General features: G+C 58.3%; 1 protein-coding gene across 9 annotated transcripts in view; it reads right to left on the bottom strand.

The window, feature by feature from the left end:
• Positions 1 to 8,200: 8,200 nt before the first annotated feature.
• Positions 8,201 to 14,979, bottom strand: part of RNF212 (ring finger protein 212) — a 41,983-nt gene continuing 35,204 nt past the window's right edge. For 7 of the 9 annotated variants that reach the window (XM_046657559.1, XM_046657560.1, XM_046657555.1 and 4 more), the window contains 3 exons: positions 13,043 to 13,112; positions 11,866 to 12,041; positions 11,536 to 11,668 (listed from right to left, as the gene is read on the bottom strand). In XM_046657559.1, coding sequence (XP_046513515.1) covers positions 11,631 to 11,668; positions 11,866 to 12,041; positions 13,043 to 13,112 — 284 coding nt within the window. In that variant the 3' untranslated portion in view covers positions 11,536 to 11,630. Of the gene's footprint in view, positions 8,948 to 9,049; positions 9,174 to 11,535; positions 11,669 to 11,865; positions 12,042 to 13,042; positions 13,144 to 14,979 lie in introns of those variants that run through there. The other 2 variants (XR_006888056.1, XM_046657562.1) reach the window with 2 other exon arrangements.

Below are 14,979 nucleotides of genomic sequence, written 5' to 3'. Positions count from 1 at the left end.
TCCCTCCTCCCCACACTACATACCTGCACACGCACACATGTGCACACACCGTCCTCCCTCCCTTGCTCCCCAGACTCACACACACGTGCTTACCTGCACACGCACACACAGACACGCACACGTCCGTTCCTCCAGCCAGCCAGGAGCCCAGCAGTGGGTGGGGTTTGCCTGAGAGGGTCCTGGAGGTGCAGAGTTGGCCAGGGAAGGTGTCAGCGGGATGCCAGGACAGAGTGACACGTGCAGGCCCATCCACACGCGGCGTGTCAGGCTGGGGTGTGTCCTGAGGGGCTAGGGGAGGCCGGCACACCCTGCAGGCCCATGCCATCTGGACATTGAGGGCAATGGGGAGCCTCACCGGGAGGGCAGGTTGCCCGGGGGTAGGGCTCTACCCTTACTCAGAACGTGGTGGGGGGCTCAGCGGGGCTCTGGGCCTCAGTTTCCCGGACTCTGCAGCCCAAGGACTGCACCTACCACCCCAGGTCCTGCCAACTCCAGGAGCCCGGAGAGCAGACTGGCCTGGCTGTCTGAAGCCAAAGTGCCTGTGGCCAGGCCTCTCGTGCCCCTAGCTGGCCAGCCGGGGCGCTGAGCGGCCAGCCCGGTCTGGCTGAGGGCTGGGTCCAGGCGCCAGTCCGTGTCTGGGCTCCTCCAAGGACGCTGGCGTCCACGGTGACTCAGTCACTCCTCACCCTCCTGAGTCAGCCTGACCCTCTGCGGGGGCTCGAGTCACCCAGTGACGCAACCCCTGGCTGGGCAACACGCTGACTGGCAGGTCAGTCCCCAGCCCGGCCCCTCCGCCCAAGCGGGCGTGGAGAGCAGAGTGGGGGCCGGTGGGGCAGCTCCTGCCTCTGCCTGGCCTGTCGGCTCCGTCATCGGGCCCCTTGGTCTCCTGCCTGGTCCGAGGGCTACGCTGGACGAAGCCCGGCTTCTCTAGCCTGAGTTCTGTGTCCTCGAGTGTCCCCTGAGCCCCTCGATTCCCCCCGAAGGCGGCCGAGGTGCCCAGGCCTGGACTGCAGACAGCCTTCCCTGTGGACTCGAGGTCACATTTCAGCGTTTCTATGATGGGAGAAAAAACATTTCCTGAAAATGGATCCACTAGGTTTCTAAGGGTCCAGAGCTCCAGCTGCCCAGCTCTTCCAACCCCCTCCCCCACAGGCTTCTGCAGCTGTGTGACTTCTCTCCTGCAGGAAGACGCTCCTCCGAGGCCCCAAGCACCCACTCCGATCCCCCGGCCATGGAGGGACAGGCACCTGAGCTCCAGCGTCCCCTGCGGGCCACAGGAGGCCCACCTTCCCACCCACAACCGTCCTCCCAGGACACAGCCAGGCCCTGCAGCCAGAGTGACAGGCGAGGTCAGGCGCAGAGCACTCCCTGCCGCCCTGGAGTGAGGCTTGGGCCAGCTTCCAGGGGGCCAGGTGCCATCCACACCTCAGCCAGGAGTGGGCGGCTCTGGGAGAGACCATGGGGGGTACCCGAGTCCCCAGGGCACGGCTGTGCCCCAAGTCTGTGGTCACCCTCCTCCATGCCTGTCCCCGCCGGGGGCGTGTCTGCTGCTGCCATAGGGCAGGCGGCTTGTTGCCCACGCCTGTAGGACACAGAGCTGTACCTGGCTGGCTCCACCTGCAGCCCAGAGGGCTTGGTCCCCATCCTCAGGAGGGGCAAGGCCCACCTGCTTTGGGGCTGCATGTCCTCCACGAAGGCCAGGGAGGGACACTGGAGACCACCACCCTAACGGGTCCCAGGTGTTCTCGCTTGGGGTGGTGCTGGAGAGCCCGATTTACTGAGTCTTACAGGGAGGCCTCTGGTGTGGCTGCCAGGCATGTCTCTGCTGAGCAAAAAACACACCACTGAGTGTGTTCTCTGTTCTTGAGGTCAGGCAGGTTCTTCTGAAAGCAATTTTCCAAATAAAGCTAATGACGATTGAAATACACTGCATTTGGGAAGAAGAGGAATGCCTACTCCTCAGACCACACCTCATCCCACTGGCAGCTTCGCAGGGCATCTGCTGCTGCCTCTGGAATCTGCCAGGCTGGTCCAGTGGCTTCTACCCGCCCCGTGCCCACCCTGAGCATGCTAGACCTGCAGCCAGCACCCCCCGCCAGCCGAGGCGGCTCTGCAGCCTGTCCCCAGCTACAGCCCATGCCCAGTACCCATCTCCAGGGCTGTGGGTACAGCCAGCTGTGTCCCCCACGAGGCAGCAGGCAGAGCAGTGGCCACTGGCGACACATGGATCCTGCAGCCCCCTGAGCAAACCTCTCTGTGAAGGACAGAAGCGGCTTCACCCTGATTTCTGATTGCTCTGCCAGTGCTCACACGTGCCAGGCGGCTCCTGCGGGACCCCCAGTGCTGTGGGCAAGGGGTCCTTCCTAGAAGAGGTGGGAGCCGCCTGTCTGCCGCCAGGCTTGTGTGAGCTGGGATGGGGCTGGGGTGCTAACCAGGCACAGGCCTGCCAGCCTGGCCGGGAGGAGGCGACAGGGCAGGGCCCCGTGACCGAGGGCAGGAAGCCACTGGGATTCAGGGATGTTTGCCTCTGCAGCAACAACGTGTCTTGTGTGTGAAGCCAAATTTTCAACGTATTCATGGACACGCACCATGAACCAGCAGCAGAGCAGACCACGGGAAGTGACCACAGACCACAGCCCTGTGGGCGTCATCCTAAGTTGCTCGTTGCTATTTCCAGTGAAATAAATTAGGTAATAAACTAGGTTTTGAGAAGAAACAGAGGAACCATGTGAAAAATTCCCGGAAGAGGTTAAGGGCAGATGTGTGGTTTGCACATGTCCAGCTCGCTCACCCTGCATTTCCTAAGAGCAGCCACGCTGGGGCAGGCTGTCGCCCTGCTGCGGTCACCTGCCTGTGGACACCACCGGCCACAGGACAGGAAAGAGCAGACACGAGTGCCGGCTCAGGGCGCGTGCCTCACCCTCATCCTCGTGGGCCTCCCCTACTGTAGCAGGCTGGCCTTGGCCCCCACTGCCCACACTCCCCGCCTCCTTGGGCCTGCCTCCTGGAGACCAGGCACCAAAGAGGTGGGCATGGGACAGAGGTGTGGGGACACTGGGCGGCAGAGCAGCCAAGGGCTCCTGGAGTTTCTCCAAACCAGCCTGGGGCACTCTGCAAACCAGGCGGGCTCCGGGAGGCAGTGGCCCCACCCCACTCACTCGCTCCTGCACAGGCTAGCTCACCTGTCCCTGGCCAGCCTCTCCTCCCCATTTACGGCTGTCCTACCACAAGATGAGTGTCCTGACTCCAAAAAGCACGGCCTCGGAGCCAACGTTTTATGTTGATATGTTACACAAAATGTTTTAAAAGGTGTTTCTACACGTGGACATCTTTAAGTTGAATTTTGGTGTGCCAATACACATATCACAAAGCTTACCATTTTAAAGTAGACAATTCAGCAGCATTAAGGACATTCACACTGTTGTGCAGCCATCACCTCTCTCTCAAACCTTTTCAGTATCCCAGACACAAACCCACCCAATTAGCATCCTGCCCTCTGCCCCTCTCCAAGCCCCTGGAGACCTTAACACTTAACTGGCATGTTTGTACAACATAGTGAACAACGTGGCGTACAGATTTCTAGGGTGCAACAGATAAGAACTCGTGCTAAATATTTTATTCAGCATCCTTTGATTTTTTATTCTGAAATAAAAAGGTGTACCTCACATTATTGCGCTTTGCAGATACTGTTTTTCTACAAGACCCTCCACCAGCAAAAGATTGTGACTTGCTGAAGGCTCAGACGACGGTCAGCACTTCTTAGCAATAAAGCATTTTCAAACTCAGACGTCTACACTGTCTTTTTAGACACAGTGCTGTTGCACACTGGAAGGACTACTGCACAGTGTAAACACAGCTCCCACATACACGGGGAAGCCACAGCACTTGTGCGGCTTGCTGCACTGTGGCGGTCTGGAGCCGAGCCCACGCCATCTCTGGGGGACGCCTGTGTTTCCTGAGTGTCCCTGGGTCTGCACCCAGGTTTGGCGGTGTTCGTAATTTGCCGTGTTTGCTGTTTTGTCTCCTGGAGACACACGGGTGGCAGGTGCGGGTCGTGTCTCCCTCCTGCCCCCGTGTGCCAGCCTGGCTGTCTCTGTGCTTAACGTCCGGCTTTGAAACCCACGTGCATGTGGCTTTGCACCTGCAGGTTTGGTCCTGTGGAGACATGTGGACCTAATTCGAACATGTTCACTGCTTCCTGGTGTTTGCAAAGCCTCCCAAGGACACATCTCCTGCAGCAACGCCTAGGCTGGTTGCCGTGGGCATTGCCGGGGCCTCCGTCCTTCCCAAGGCCCAAGAGCTGGGTGAATGCTCAGACCTCCCACTCCCTTCGCCGTGGGCCAGCCCAGCTCCCCAATCCTCAGGACACTCTGACTTTCCAGCCCTTCTGGAAGGGTGGCAACAGGTCCCATTCTGTCCTCTGCTTTCCTAAGTGCAGTAAGCTCTCTGTTGGGGCCGCCTGGCGTGGGGCCCTGCTCATCTGTGGGCTGCTGGTGACCGGTGCCTGGAGACACACATGGAGGGCGTGGGCGGGTGATCTTAGAAACTTCTGTCCAAGGCTGTCAGGTAACTGCATCTGTTGGATGTAGTAAGAAAGAAAGGAGCTTGTGTTTTTTATCTTTTAAAATTCCATTTCCTAGTAATTTTTTTCTATTGTATTTACAAAGTATCACTCTGCGGCAGGTGGAAGTTGAAGAGTGAAAGTTCTTCTCTGCAGGGAGCTCAGAGCACCCTTGGCTGACCTCCCAGGGTGGCTCCCACGGCCTCTTCTGGGGCCCGGCGTGGACTGTGGCGAGTGCACATCTGCACCAAAGTGTCAGGACGTCCAGATGGCGTTTTACTGGATCTCAGTTACGTCCCCGGGGATGAACTAGAGGGACGGAGACAGGTCGGCCAGCACACAGAGGTGGGGCCTCACGCCGTCCACACATCTGCAGATGTCGTATTTAAAAAACGAACGTCACCAGTGAGGGGCACTGGACCTCCTGTGTTTGACTGGCAGTGCCTGGAAGGGCATGTATGTGGTTTTGTGTCTGTAAGGCCTGCACTGGCCACAGCAAACATCAGAGGAAGCCAGAATGAGAACTAGTTCACTGGAAAACAGGCCTGCACACTGAAGGCATGTCAAAGCCCGCAGTTGTGGTGTGGAAAGTGTGCAAGCACGTGTGAGTGTGTGTGTGCAGCCCACGTGCAAGCCCACGGCAACTGCCAACAACGGGCAAATTGAATAAAGCGTGGTGTGTTCTCATGGCAACCTCACTCCTTACTTCTCTGTGAGATTCCTTCCAAATTGAAAGTTAAGGCCCCCTTTCAGCAGAAGGGCTCGGCAGACTGAACCTCAGCAGACCCGGGGTGCAGGGCTGGGCATCCAGGCCGAGAATGTCTGGGGAGGTCAGATGGGCCGGGCTTGTCCTGTGCGATGGTCGAGTCCCTCTCATGGGGGCGTGTGGCTTCCATGACACAGAGCTTGCGGCTAAGCCTGGGAGCGCGTCTGCCGGCTGGCTGCCCCTCTTCTGCGATCTGGGCACTGACTTGCACAGATCGCAGGAGGAACCTCGAGTGCAGAGCCTGGTGGGACACGCAGGTGTGGTTCCCCAGCCGAGGGAGGCACCAGGCGGGTCCTGTGTCCACTGGGCTCTGCCAGGAGGGCTGTGGGCCTTCAGGCTGCAGGACCCAACCTGCTGGCTGCCTCCTGCTACCAGCCAGAACCCCTGGGACCTGGGACCTGGGGGTCCCGAGAGGAGGCACAGATGGGGAGCAGGGAACACCCCACCCCCTCTTCCCACCACGCGGGTCCTGACTCTGCGGCTCCCTCAAGCACGACACAAAGTGGGTGTGCAGACTCGGATTTACCACCTAAGAATTTTAGGAATTTCCTCTTAGTCTGAAAAGAAAACTCATTCAAAACCTCCCTTCGCTTCACAACTGCGGGGGCGTGAAAGGACCTTTGTGCTCTCTGAGCGGCCACATGCGTGTGCCTGGGCAGTGGGCCCTGCTCTTCTGGCTGCCCGGCTGAGCTCCGGCTCCACTGGGGAGTCTGGGTGAGGTCTTGGGGCTGAGGGGCCTGGCAGACACTGCCGGGAGGGCCAGGCACCGCGCAGCAGGGCGTCCTGTGTGAGGGGTCAGCAATGGCGGCTGCAAGACCCAGACCTGCCTCCTTCATGCTTGCCTCCTTCCTGAGCTCAGCCCCTCCTCAGTCTTCCTGTCAATCCTGGGGGCTTTCCAGATTCTTCTTCTGATAAGACTCACTGCTCTAGCTGGTGGGTGGGAGGCCGTGGAGGGCCTGGTCCCCGGCTCCTGGGGGCTGTCGGCAGGTCACTGAGTTGCTGGGAAATACTGCTGTTGGACGCCCTTTCACTTTTGAAAATACATCCAGCAACTGTAAATTAATACCCAACTCGGCCTATTTGTCCACGGAAATGTTACGGCTAAAAGTGAAGTTTCTGCCAGATGGCCTCATCTTTGTCCCTTAGACGAGGCTGCATGAGAAGGGCCGACATCTTTGACGGCCAGGAGGCTCTGCAGGGTGCTGGCTTCTTCCATGAAGAGGCCTACGAAACACTTTGATGACGGTGGGTACGCGGAACACTGGGCAGAGCACTTACTGCCCGTGAGGTCGTCCCAGGCGCGAGGACTCGCGAGGCCTGTGCACCCGTGAGGACTGGTCCCACATGCAGGGAGGGAAATTGCTCGGGCACCACGTCTTCCTCTAAGAAAAAGGGGCCGGAATGCATCCCTGCTTACAATCGTCAGTCCTGGGGAGTGTGGGGTGGGCGGGCCGATGCTGGGCCTCTTTGAAGATTTCTTTTTGGGTAGATTTGACTTTAAAACCACATAAATACATAATGCAATTATAAACAGAATTATACTGAAAGCCATCCCTAAAACTGAGGAGTTCAAGGAAACAAACGGCCTCTTCGTGCATCCGCCCGAGGCGCCCACATGGGGACGGCCTGGACAGTCCCGCCACCATGGCCCAGATGGCACTGGGTGGCTGCATGTGTGCAGGGGCTCCAGGGGCCGGGCCGTGCAGGGAGGGCGGCCTCTTGCTTGGGGAGCCAGCGGTTTTCTCCGGCACAAGTCAGCGTCTCCTGCTGCCGGAGAGGCCGCCAGGCCCAGTCTGCAGCCCCGCCCGCCTCCCCCTCACCTTGCCCTTGGCCGGTCTCCCCTACTCTCCCACCATCTCCGGGCTGGGGGCAGTGCACAGGCCTCCCTCCACGGCGCCTCTCAGTCCTGCTCCTGCAGCCCTGTCCTGCACCAGGGCTCCTGGGACTCCGCTGTCCTTGGACAGACCCTCCAGATCCCTGAAGCCTGCCCTCCAGGCTGAGCCTCCCTCTCCAGGGCCATCTGCCCGGGCCCTGCCCAGACCCCAAGGCACGACGACTGGCCCCTGCCCTCTCTGACTCCCCCAGAACCCCATTCGCCTTTCCTGGGCCAGGGGCTTTAGGGCAGTGGTGACTGGCTGGGGCCACAGCCCAAAATCCCTCTCCAGCTGGGCCTCCACCTGCCCTTTCTCAGCCCATCGTAGGCGCTGAGGACAGGGTCTGGTGACAGCGCTGTCTCGCTGCTCGAGATGGGGAACAGGGACTCCACGTACCTTTGCTGAGTGGGAAGACCAAGCGCAACCGGCTCAGTCCTCACGTGCGGCCCACGTGGGCCACGGGAAGAGTTCACGACCAAGCAGGTAAGTTACAGACCCTATTTTCATGAAAATCAAAGCAAATGAAGCAAGCAGGGGTTCTGAAAAATGAGACACGGTCTGGACGATGCTGTGCTGCCAAAGAGAAACAGGCGTGATGGAGCCAGCCTGGGCACGGAGGCTGGGTGGATGCACCTGTGAGCTGGGCCATGACCAGATACCTGCAGTGGCCGGCATGAGGGGACTCGCCTGCCATTCTCTCAATCTCGGGGCTTGAATGAACAGGTGTCATCTTATAATTAAAACAAGATGAGAAACAAGACAAAAGCCACGACACTAGATATACTGTCCAACAGGTACCTACACCTGCTGGGAGTGTTATATTTAAATGGCTTAGGTACAAGACGCAAATGTTGTTAGTGGGCACGTTTGCACAGGAGCCACAGTAGAAGCCAGGACGGGCGCTGACCCCAGACACTGGCAGTCGGTCTCATCTCTCACCCACACCTTGCACGTGACTCCCAGATGTGCTGGGAGGTCTGCCCCGCCTGTTAGCACCAGTCCATCCCGAGCTTGGCCCTGAGGCTGCGGGGATCACTAAACGTGGCAGGTTCCGGGCACGCTGTCACCCTGACACCTGCGTGTGCTCCCTGGGCACTGAGTGTGACCCTGGCCCTGCACCACAGAGAACATGCTGTGAGGCGCACCGTGGGGACATCCCGTTACCAGCGATGACTCGGCAGCAGTCGGTGACAGAGACGCGGCCACCCTGCTCTGCCGTCTTCACTCTCGGGAACTGAACCTCAAGGTCTAACCGTGTGGTCTGTCTGGTCTCTGAGACTTTCTTCAGGGCCCTGACGCTGCACCGCCGCCCACCTGCATGGAGCTGGGATCCTCTGGCTGCAGGCTCGCGGAGTCTGGAGCCCTCTGGAGCCCATGCCGGGGAGGCCCCAGTGAGCACGGTCTGAAAGCCCCCTGCTGGCCCCGTGCTCACTCGTGGGCCTGCCAACTGGCCACACAAGAAACTCCTCCCGCTGTGCGTAAACGCCCACTGCGCCATTCCAACCATGGAACAGCGGTGCTGCTGACAGCGAACATCCTGGGCCGTCTGAGCGAGCGCCACACGCTTCTCCCGAAGAGCCTCCCTCCAGTGCTCCCGTGGACCCCACCAGCTGGCCAAATGCAGGTTCATTCCTCCCGGCGGTCCCTTCCAGGGCTCTTCCTCGGACTCCCACGTGCTGCCTGAGACACCTCCTGTCTGTACACATTCACTTTAGTCTCAAAGATTTTTTCCTCAAAACTCAGAGGCTTAGCAGAGAAAGAAAAATCACAATTAGAAACGTTGACACTTCCTGGAGCTTCCGGGAGGTTTGCAGAGGCCGTGCAGGGGACGTGCAGACATACTCTCACCTGGCGCCTGCGCTGTGACAGGCGATGTGCTCAGGGCCTCGCCTGTGCCAGCAGAGGGGAAGATGGGGCCCAGGTCTGGACCTGAACTCTGAAGCCCTTGCTCTGAGTCATGACTACACAGTGGCTGCAAGAAAACAAAAAAGTGCAAGTGGTGGCAGCTGGCAGCTTCCGGGCCACAGGTGTGTCGAGATGCCCGCCACACAATTCTTGTCCTGTAAGAAATGTGGGAGGGGAAAGGAAGGTTGCACATAATTTCCGTGTTGCAGATGAGAAACTGAGGTCCCAAGACTACCAGGGAGCAGCTGCCATTAAGTCCCAGCCCGTCTCTCTCCTCGGCCCTCTCCCTCCCGCGCAGGCCTGGCACACTGCTGCCTCCAGGCCACATGCCACCAGCCAGGAAGAGGGCCAGGATGAGGGCAGGATGGCTGGTGCAGGAGCAGCGCTCAGCTGCTTGTGCCCCTACACACCTCAAACCGCCAAGCCACAGAAGGGTTTCAACACCTTCCCTGCAGGACAGACAGGGCACAGAGAGCCCACGGCCTGGTGCAGGCACCGGTCAACGCTCTGCCACCCCGCCGCCATCGTGCTGACCCCACAACGACCTTTTTTTAATTTTTATTTTTTTGGTGAAGAAGATTGGCCCTGAGTTAACATCTGTGCCAATCTTCCTCTATTCTGTATGTGGGATGCCGCCACAGCGTGGCTGGATGAGCGCTGTGTAGGTTTGTGCCTGGGCTCTGAACTTGCAAACCCCATGCTGCTGAACCAGAGGACATGAACTTAACTGCTACACCACCAGGCAGGCCTCATGCAACGATCCTTTTAAACCACTGCTGGCCTTCGATTCCATGCATCTTATTTTCATTCAGCTCACACTTTCATGAATTATCTGTCAAAGCCCCTAAACTGCCATTTCCAGGCTGAATTTGGCTTTTGTCCACGAGAGATGAAGGTTCTGAGCTAACACCTGGTGGTGTGGGCCCCACTTTAAGTTTGGCCATGCTGTCATCTCTGTCCAAGCAGGATTTGCACTATTATCTGGATGTTTATTTACTTTTGCCTTCCCACTGACAATTACTGAAAAAGAAGAACAGATGTGCTGTCAGTGATAAGGGGAGGGAAAGGGCGCTGGTGCCACTGCCGGCCACAGCAGACACCGTCTCAACTGGACGCCCAGTGGACTTCAACTGGCCAAATGGATACTCAACTGTGAAAAAAACAACAAAAAATAAAGAACATGAAATATTGAAAATATGGGCTCAAAGTTTGTGTCTAAAAAGCAAGGTGAGGTGACAGAAGAAGTGAGGTTTTAGAATTAAGGACCAACAATCAGCCCCAAACCAAGCAGGCCTGGTGCCCACCCGTGAACGCGCACAGGCCCAGAGAGGAGTGGCCGTGCGGTGGCCACGCCCATGTGGACTATTTCTTGGTGTCTTGGAAGGAGGACCACACCCACCGGCCGTCTGCTGTCCCATCCCTTTGTGGAACACCTGGAAGTGCACTTCCAGCCTCAGGATCCTGCTGCTGGGCGCACAGAGCTGAAGCAGGATGGGTCACTGAAACGCACCTTCACCGGCATTTCACAGCTAGCCCACGTTTCAACGTCTGAAACACTCATGTGCACATTACACAACACGCGCAGGGAAAAGCACACCCACAATTAAGGATTTATAGTATTTACATGCTCCTGGGAATGGAACCAACAGAGAACACGCACTCTGCACCCCAAATGCAAGGTCTCTGAATGGTCCACTTTGGCACGCATGTTGGCCCACACATGGCAGTGGCTGTGCATGCGCCAGGCACCTTCCAGAGGACAGCAAGAGCACATGAGTGCCCCTCCTGCCCCTGCGACGCCTCCCGGCCCAGGGGAGACAGCCAGGAGGTAGGGGTGACGGGCGCAGAGCCTGGAACAAAGTGCACCTGCCTCAGGCTCCCCAGTGCGGAGGGGCCTCTCCTGGGGCCTGTCACCTGCTCTCGCAGTGAGCCTGACCCAGGAGGGACGACCAGACCAAGTTTTAGGTAATTGCAACATAAAGGATTATAATTAACTCCACAAGCCTCTTTTCCAACCTGGTGTGGTCCCGACTAGGGGGTGAGGAGGAAACACGTTGCCCCCCTTGGCCGAGCATGGGCAACTCACCCGCCTGGTGGGGAGAAGTCAGGCACAAAATGCACCCTGGGAGGCAGGTTCATCGCAAACACGGTGTCACATGAGTCATGAGCATCACGTAACAGAATTGTGTCTAGACGACCGACGACCAGGGCACAGGGCTTGCCTGAGCCATGCAGCCGTCCCACGCCGCAGACCCTCCTGCCAGCCCGAGGGCCGCCATCAGAAACCCAGCCATGAGCGGACACAGGTGTGCACTCTGCTGCAACACCATTTTAAGGAAGATCGGAGAAGACCCAAGTTTCAAATGTATGACATATACGCTGCCCCCCGATAATCAAAAAATGCTTTATTCAATTGTATTAATTATTCCATCAAGCAAAAACATACAATTCCATTTACCGCCTACCGCAGGCGTGCTGGCAGGCAGGCTGAAGAACTGAAATCCGCGGACAGGCAGGAGCAGGCTCACCTCTCGTGTGCGAACCCCCGGACGGCAGCAGACCCTGCGGGAGCATCAGAGTCATAACCCACAGTGAACACACAAGTGAACACCACTGAGTTCTGCACCACTAACGAAAAGCTCAGAAACATAGCTCTCAAGAACGTTCAAAGGTTCAAGTCTGCTCTTGTCACACATACGTAACGTTTTCTCAAACGTACTTTTCCAAGAGATGCTCGCATGTTGGGGGAGCACACTTGCCTGCGTGCCGCCTCTGCAGCAGCCCTGAGATGCTGATGGGCTGCCGGGGGGCTGGGGCCCGGGGGCCCCCAAGGCTGGGCGAGCCCCCGCTTCCCGCTCTGCCTGGTGCCTGGGGGTCTGGAGTGCGGGACCGGCCCTGGGACCGGCCCTTACAGGGGATCTGCAGCGATGGAATCCTAGCAGTGAAGTCAAGAAACAGAATCAGCAACGCTTCAAATGTCCTTGGCAACATGATAATTCAAGCACTGACTATTTTTTGGTTTTAAAGACTATGTGTTGATTCAAAAACACGTTCTAAGTGCCCAGGATGAGTGAGGCCATGTGCTGTGCTGGGGGCTAAGTGCTCCTGCGGGAGCAGCTGCCCATGCAGCGCCCACCAGGCAGCCTCCGGCACCTTCTCTGGGCTGTAGTGACTCTGAGCGGGGCCTGAGAGGATGGCTGCCCGTGACCAGGGCCCAGCGCCTGCCGTAGGAGCCCCTCCTCTGCTGATGCTGACAGCAGTCAGGAGGTATAATCAGTGGGAACCAGGTAGGGGGGCCCGGCTGCCCTGGGGTGGAATGGGGTGAGGAGAGGCATCCCGGTCCTGTCACGGGTGTGGGCAGGAGGCAGGCAGGGTGGCCTTGTGAGTCGGGGTAGCAGGCACACAGACACGGCTCTGGGTGAGCTGGGAGAGGATGCTGGAGGCCAGCGGCTGGACTGCGCCCACCGGCACTGGAAGCCACTAAGAGGCTTTAGGTCGGGGGTGGGGAGTAGGAGGCCAACTTCTAGAGACCGCCTGGCCTTCAAGCACGTATAGGGCGGCCAGTGGACGGCAGGCCCTGGGCCAAAGCCAGCCTCACCTGCTCTTGTAGATAGTCTTAGCGGCACACAGCCACGCCCACTGGCTCAAGAACGAGAATACTGGCCACCTGCCCTCAGAGCTCTGGTCTGCTCTTGTGACGAGGCGTCGTGCACCCATTACACGGCTCTATCAGAGCTTTTAGTAACAGGGCCACTGCCTAAGCTATGTTTTAGCTTAAAGAAAGCAAAATATGAAGTGGTCTGCACAATATATCCTCACTCAGAGCACGTAAAAATGGGGTTAGAAAGCACTATTTCTAGTAAGTCAGATCACGAGGAGTCTTCTTTCTCACTTTCCACTTTAAACGTCTTTAAGGAGCTGTGTGAGGGACGCTACCTGAGAGCCTGTGGCATGCTGCTGTGACCTGGTGTCAGGCCGAGGTGCTGAGGGCCGTGGGAGACGCTGCCTGCAGGGGCGGGATGAAACGTGAGTACCACCTGCTCAAAGGAAGGAGAAAGTCACACCTGCCGTGTGCTCTGCGCTCTGACCTGTCCCCTTCACGAGACTGGGCGAGCCCCTCCTGTCCCCACCGTGTGCCCGTCCCCACTGAGCTCCATCCCACCATGCCCCATCCCTGCTCAGCCCCCAAACTCTTCCCGATGCGGCAGTAGCGCCCTCATGATGGGGAGTGAACATTGCGCCCATACGTACGGCTGCAGCTCAGAGAAGATTCAAACCGTCCTGACGGCTGAGTGGTCTGATATCAAGACCCAGGCACGGACTCTTGGGCGCTGAGCTTCAGCTGACACTGTGCTCAGCCGCGGCCTCCACCTCTGCTGCCCGTGGGCGGTGCGGGAAGGCATGTGGGAGGCACTCAGTAATGATGGGCACCCACACTGTCCCCATGCTCTGAGAGCCGTGGGAAGGGAAACACTCCTCCAGCTCTGACAGGTGTGGGGGCAGCAGGACCGAGCCCGCCCGTCAGTGCTGGGACTCAAGTTGGTCTCCACTCAAACCACAGGTTTACACCCGGCCGCGTCTCTGTGTTGAAATCCTAACAGGTGGGTAAGACACTTCAGCTAACCCTGCAAACGTCCCTGGTAGCTTCTGTCACACCAGAGAGCAGATGGGTAAAGATGGCCCTCCTTTAACACCTGAATACTTTTGTATCCCAATCTTGTAGAATTTTGACATAAGAAAGGCAGGGAGAGAAGGAAGACAGCGTTAGCTTAGGCTCCCTATGTGTCCTCTCACGTCACCCCTCTCCTCATTGAAGAACCTGGATCAGAGCCGTGAGTGCCTTTCCCAAGGCTGCACAGCGCTAAGTGGACAATGGAGGTCTGGTCTGTTTGCCCTTGGGCTGTGTGGATGGCGGGAGGACACTGCCCTCTGGTGGCACCGCAGCCCCTGCTGAGAGTCTGCAGGTGACCCTAGGAAGACCCCGCACAACGCTGAGAACCAGGGAGGCAAACTCTCTCAGCTGTGGCTGTGCTAACCACGTTTTTTACGGTCTGTATTTACGATGGTTTGACGTCCTGGGGCCTTGCTAATCCTGGAGAGAGTGCCCCTCCCAGGGTCAGCGGACCCCCAGGGCCAGGGAAGGGTCTGCCTGCAAGCGTGCCTCTGACACAAACACCAGCCACTCTGAACCTGCGCTCTGATCTGCCTCCTCTGACCTGCCTCCTCTGACTTTCACGCTCCGCCCTAATCACCTGAGGCTGGGCCTCAGAGAACGTGGGGCCCCACCCTGAGACCGCTACAGCGACTCCAGCCAGCCAATCCCAAACCTGCCAGCCTGTCCCGCCCCCTCGCCCACTCCTTCCCCTGAAAACAGTCAGGGCTCCTGCGTGCCCTGCCCTGGCCCCTGCCTCCCGTGTGGCCTGGGTGCGTGCCTGCCTCCTGCCACCTGCCTCTGAGCGTGAACTTCTCCCTTCACAGCGGTTGTCTCCTCATCTGCTGGCCTCACCACCTGATTTCAAACAAATCGGGCACCCGTCAACACACGGCAGAACCAGCAGCCACCGGCAGTGGCTCTCTGCTCGGTGACATCAGGCTCACGGTCACTTGGAAGTTTCTTATTTACTCTTTACAGTAATTTACAGTGGTCATACAGAGATGAGGAAACTCAGGCTCCAAGAGACCAACAACTCATGGGGGCCATGTGGGCAGCCCTCTGAGGCCTTGTGTGCTCAGGGCTCTGTGGCCAGAGCGCAGTGGGCATTCTGCACACCCAGCAGGCGGTGGGCTCTCAGGAGTCCCTCGGGCTCTGCCTGAGAACCCCGACACGGCAGAGTCTGTTCTAAAGAGCAGTAGCTCAGTGAGCTGCCGAGGAC

Source organism: Equus quagga, chromosome 3, assembly GCF_021613505.1.
Source record: "Equus quagga isolate Etosha38 chromosome 3, UCLA_HA_Equagga_1.0, whole genome shotgun sequence".
In the NCBI taxonomy this organism is placed as follows: Eukaryota; Metazoa; Chordata; class Mammalia; order Perissodactyla; family Equidae; genus Equus; species Equus quagga.
This window is presented reverse-complemented; position numbering and strand designations above follow the sequence as displayed.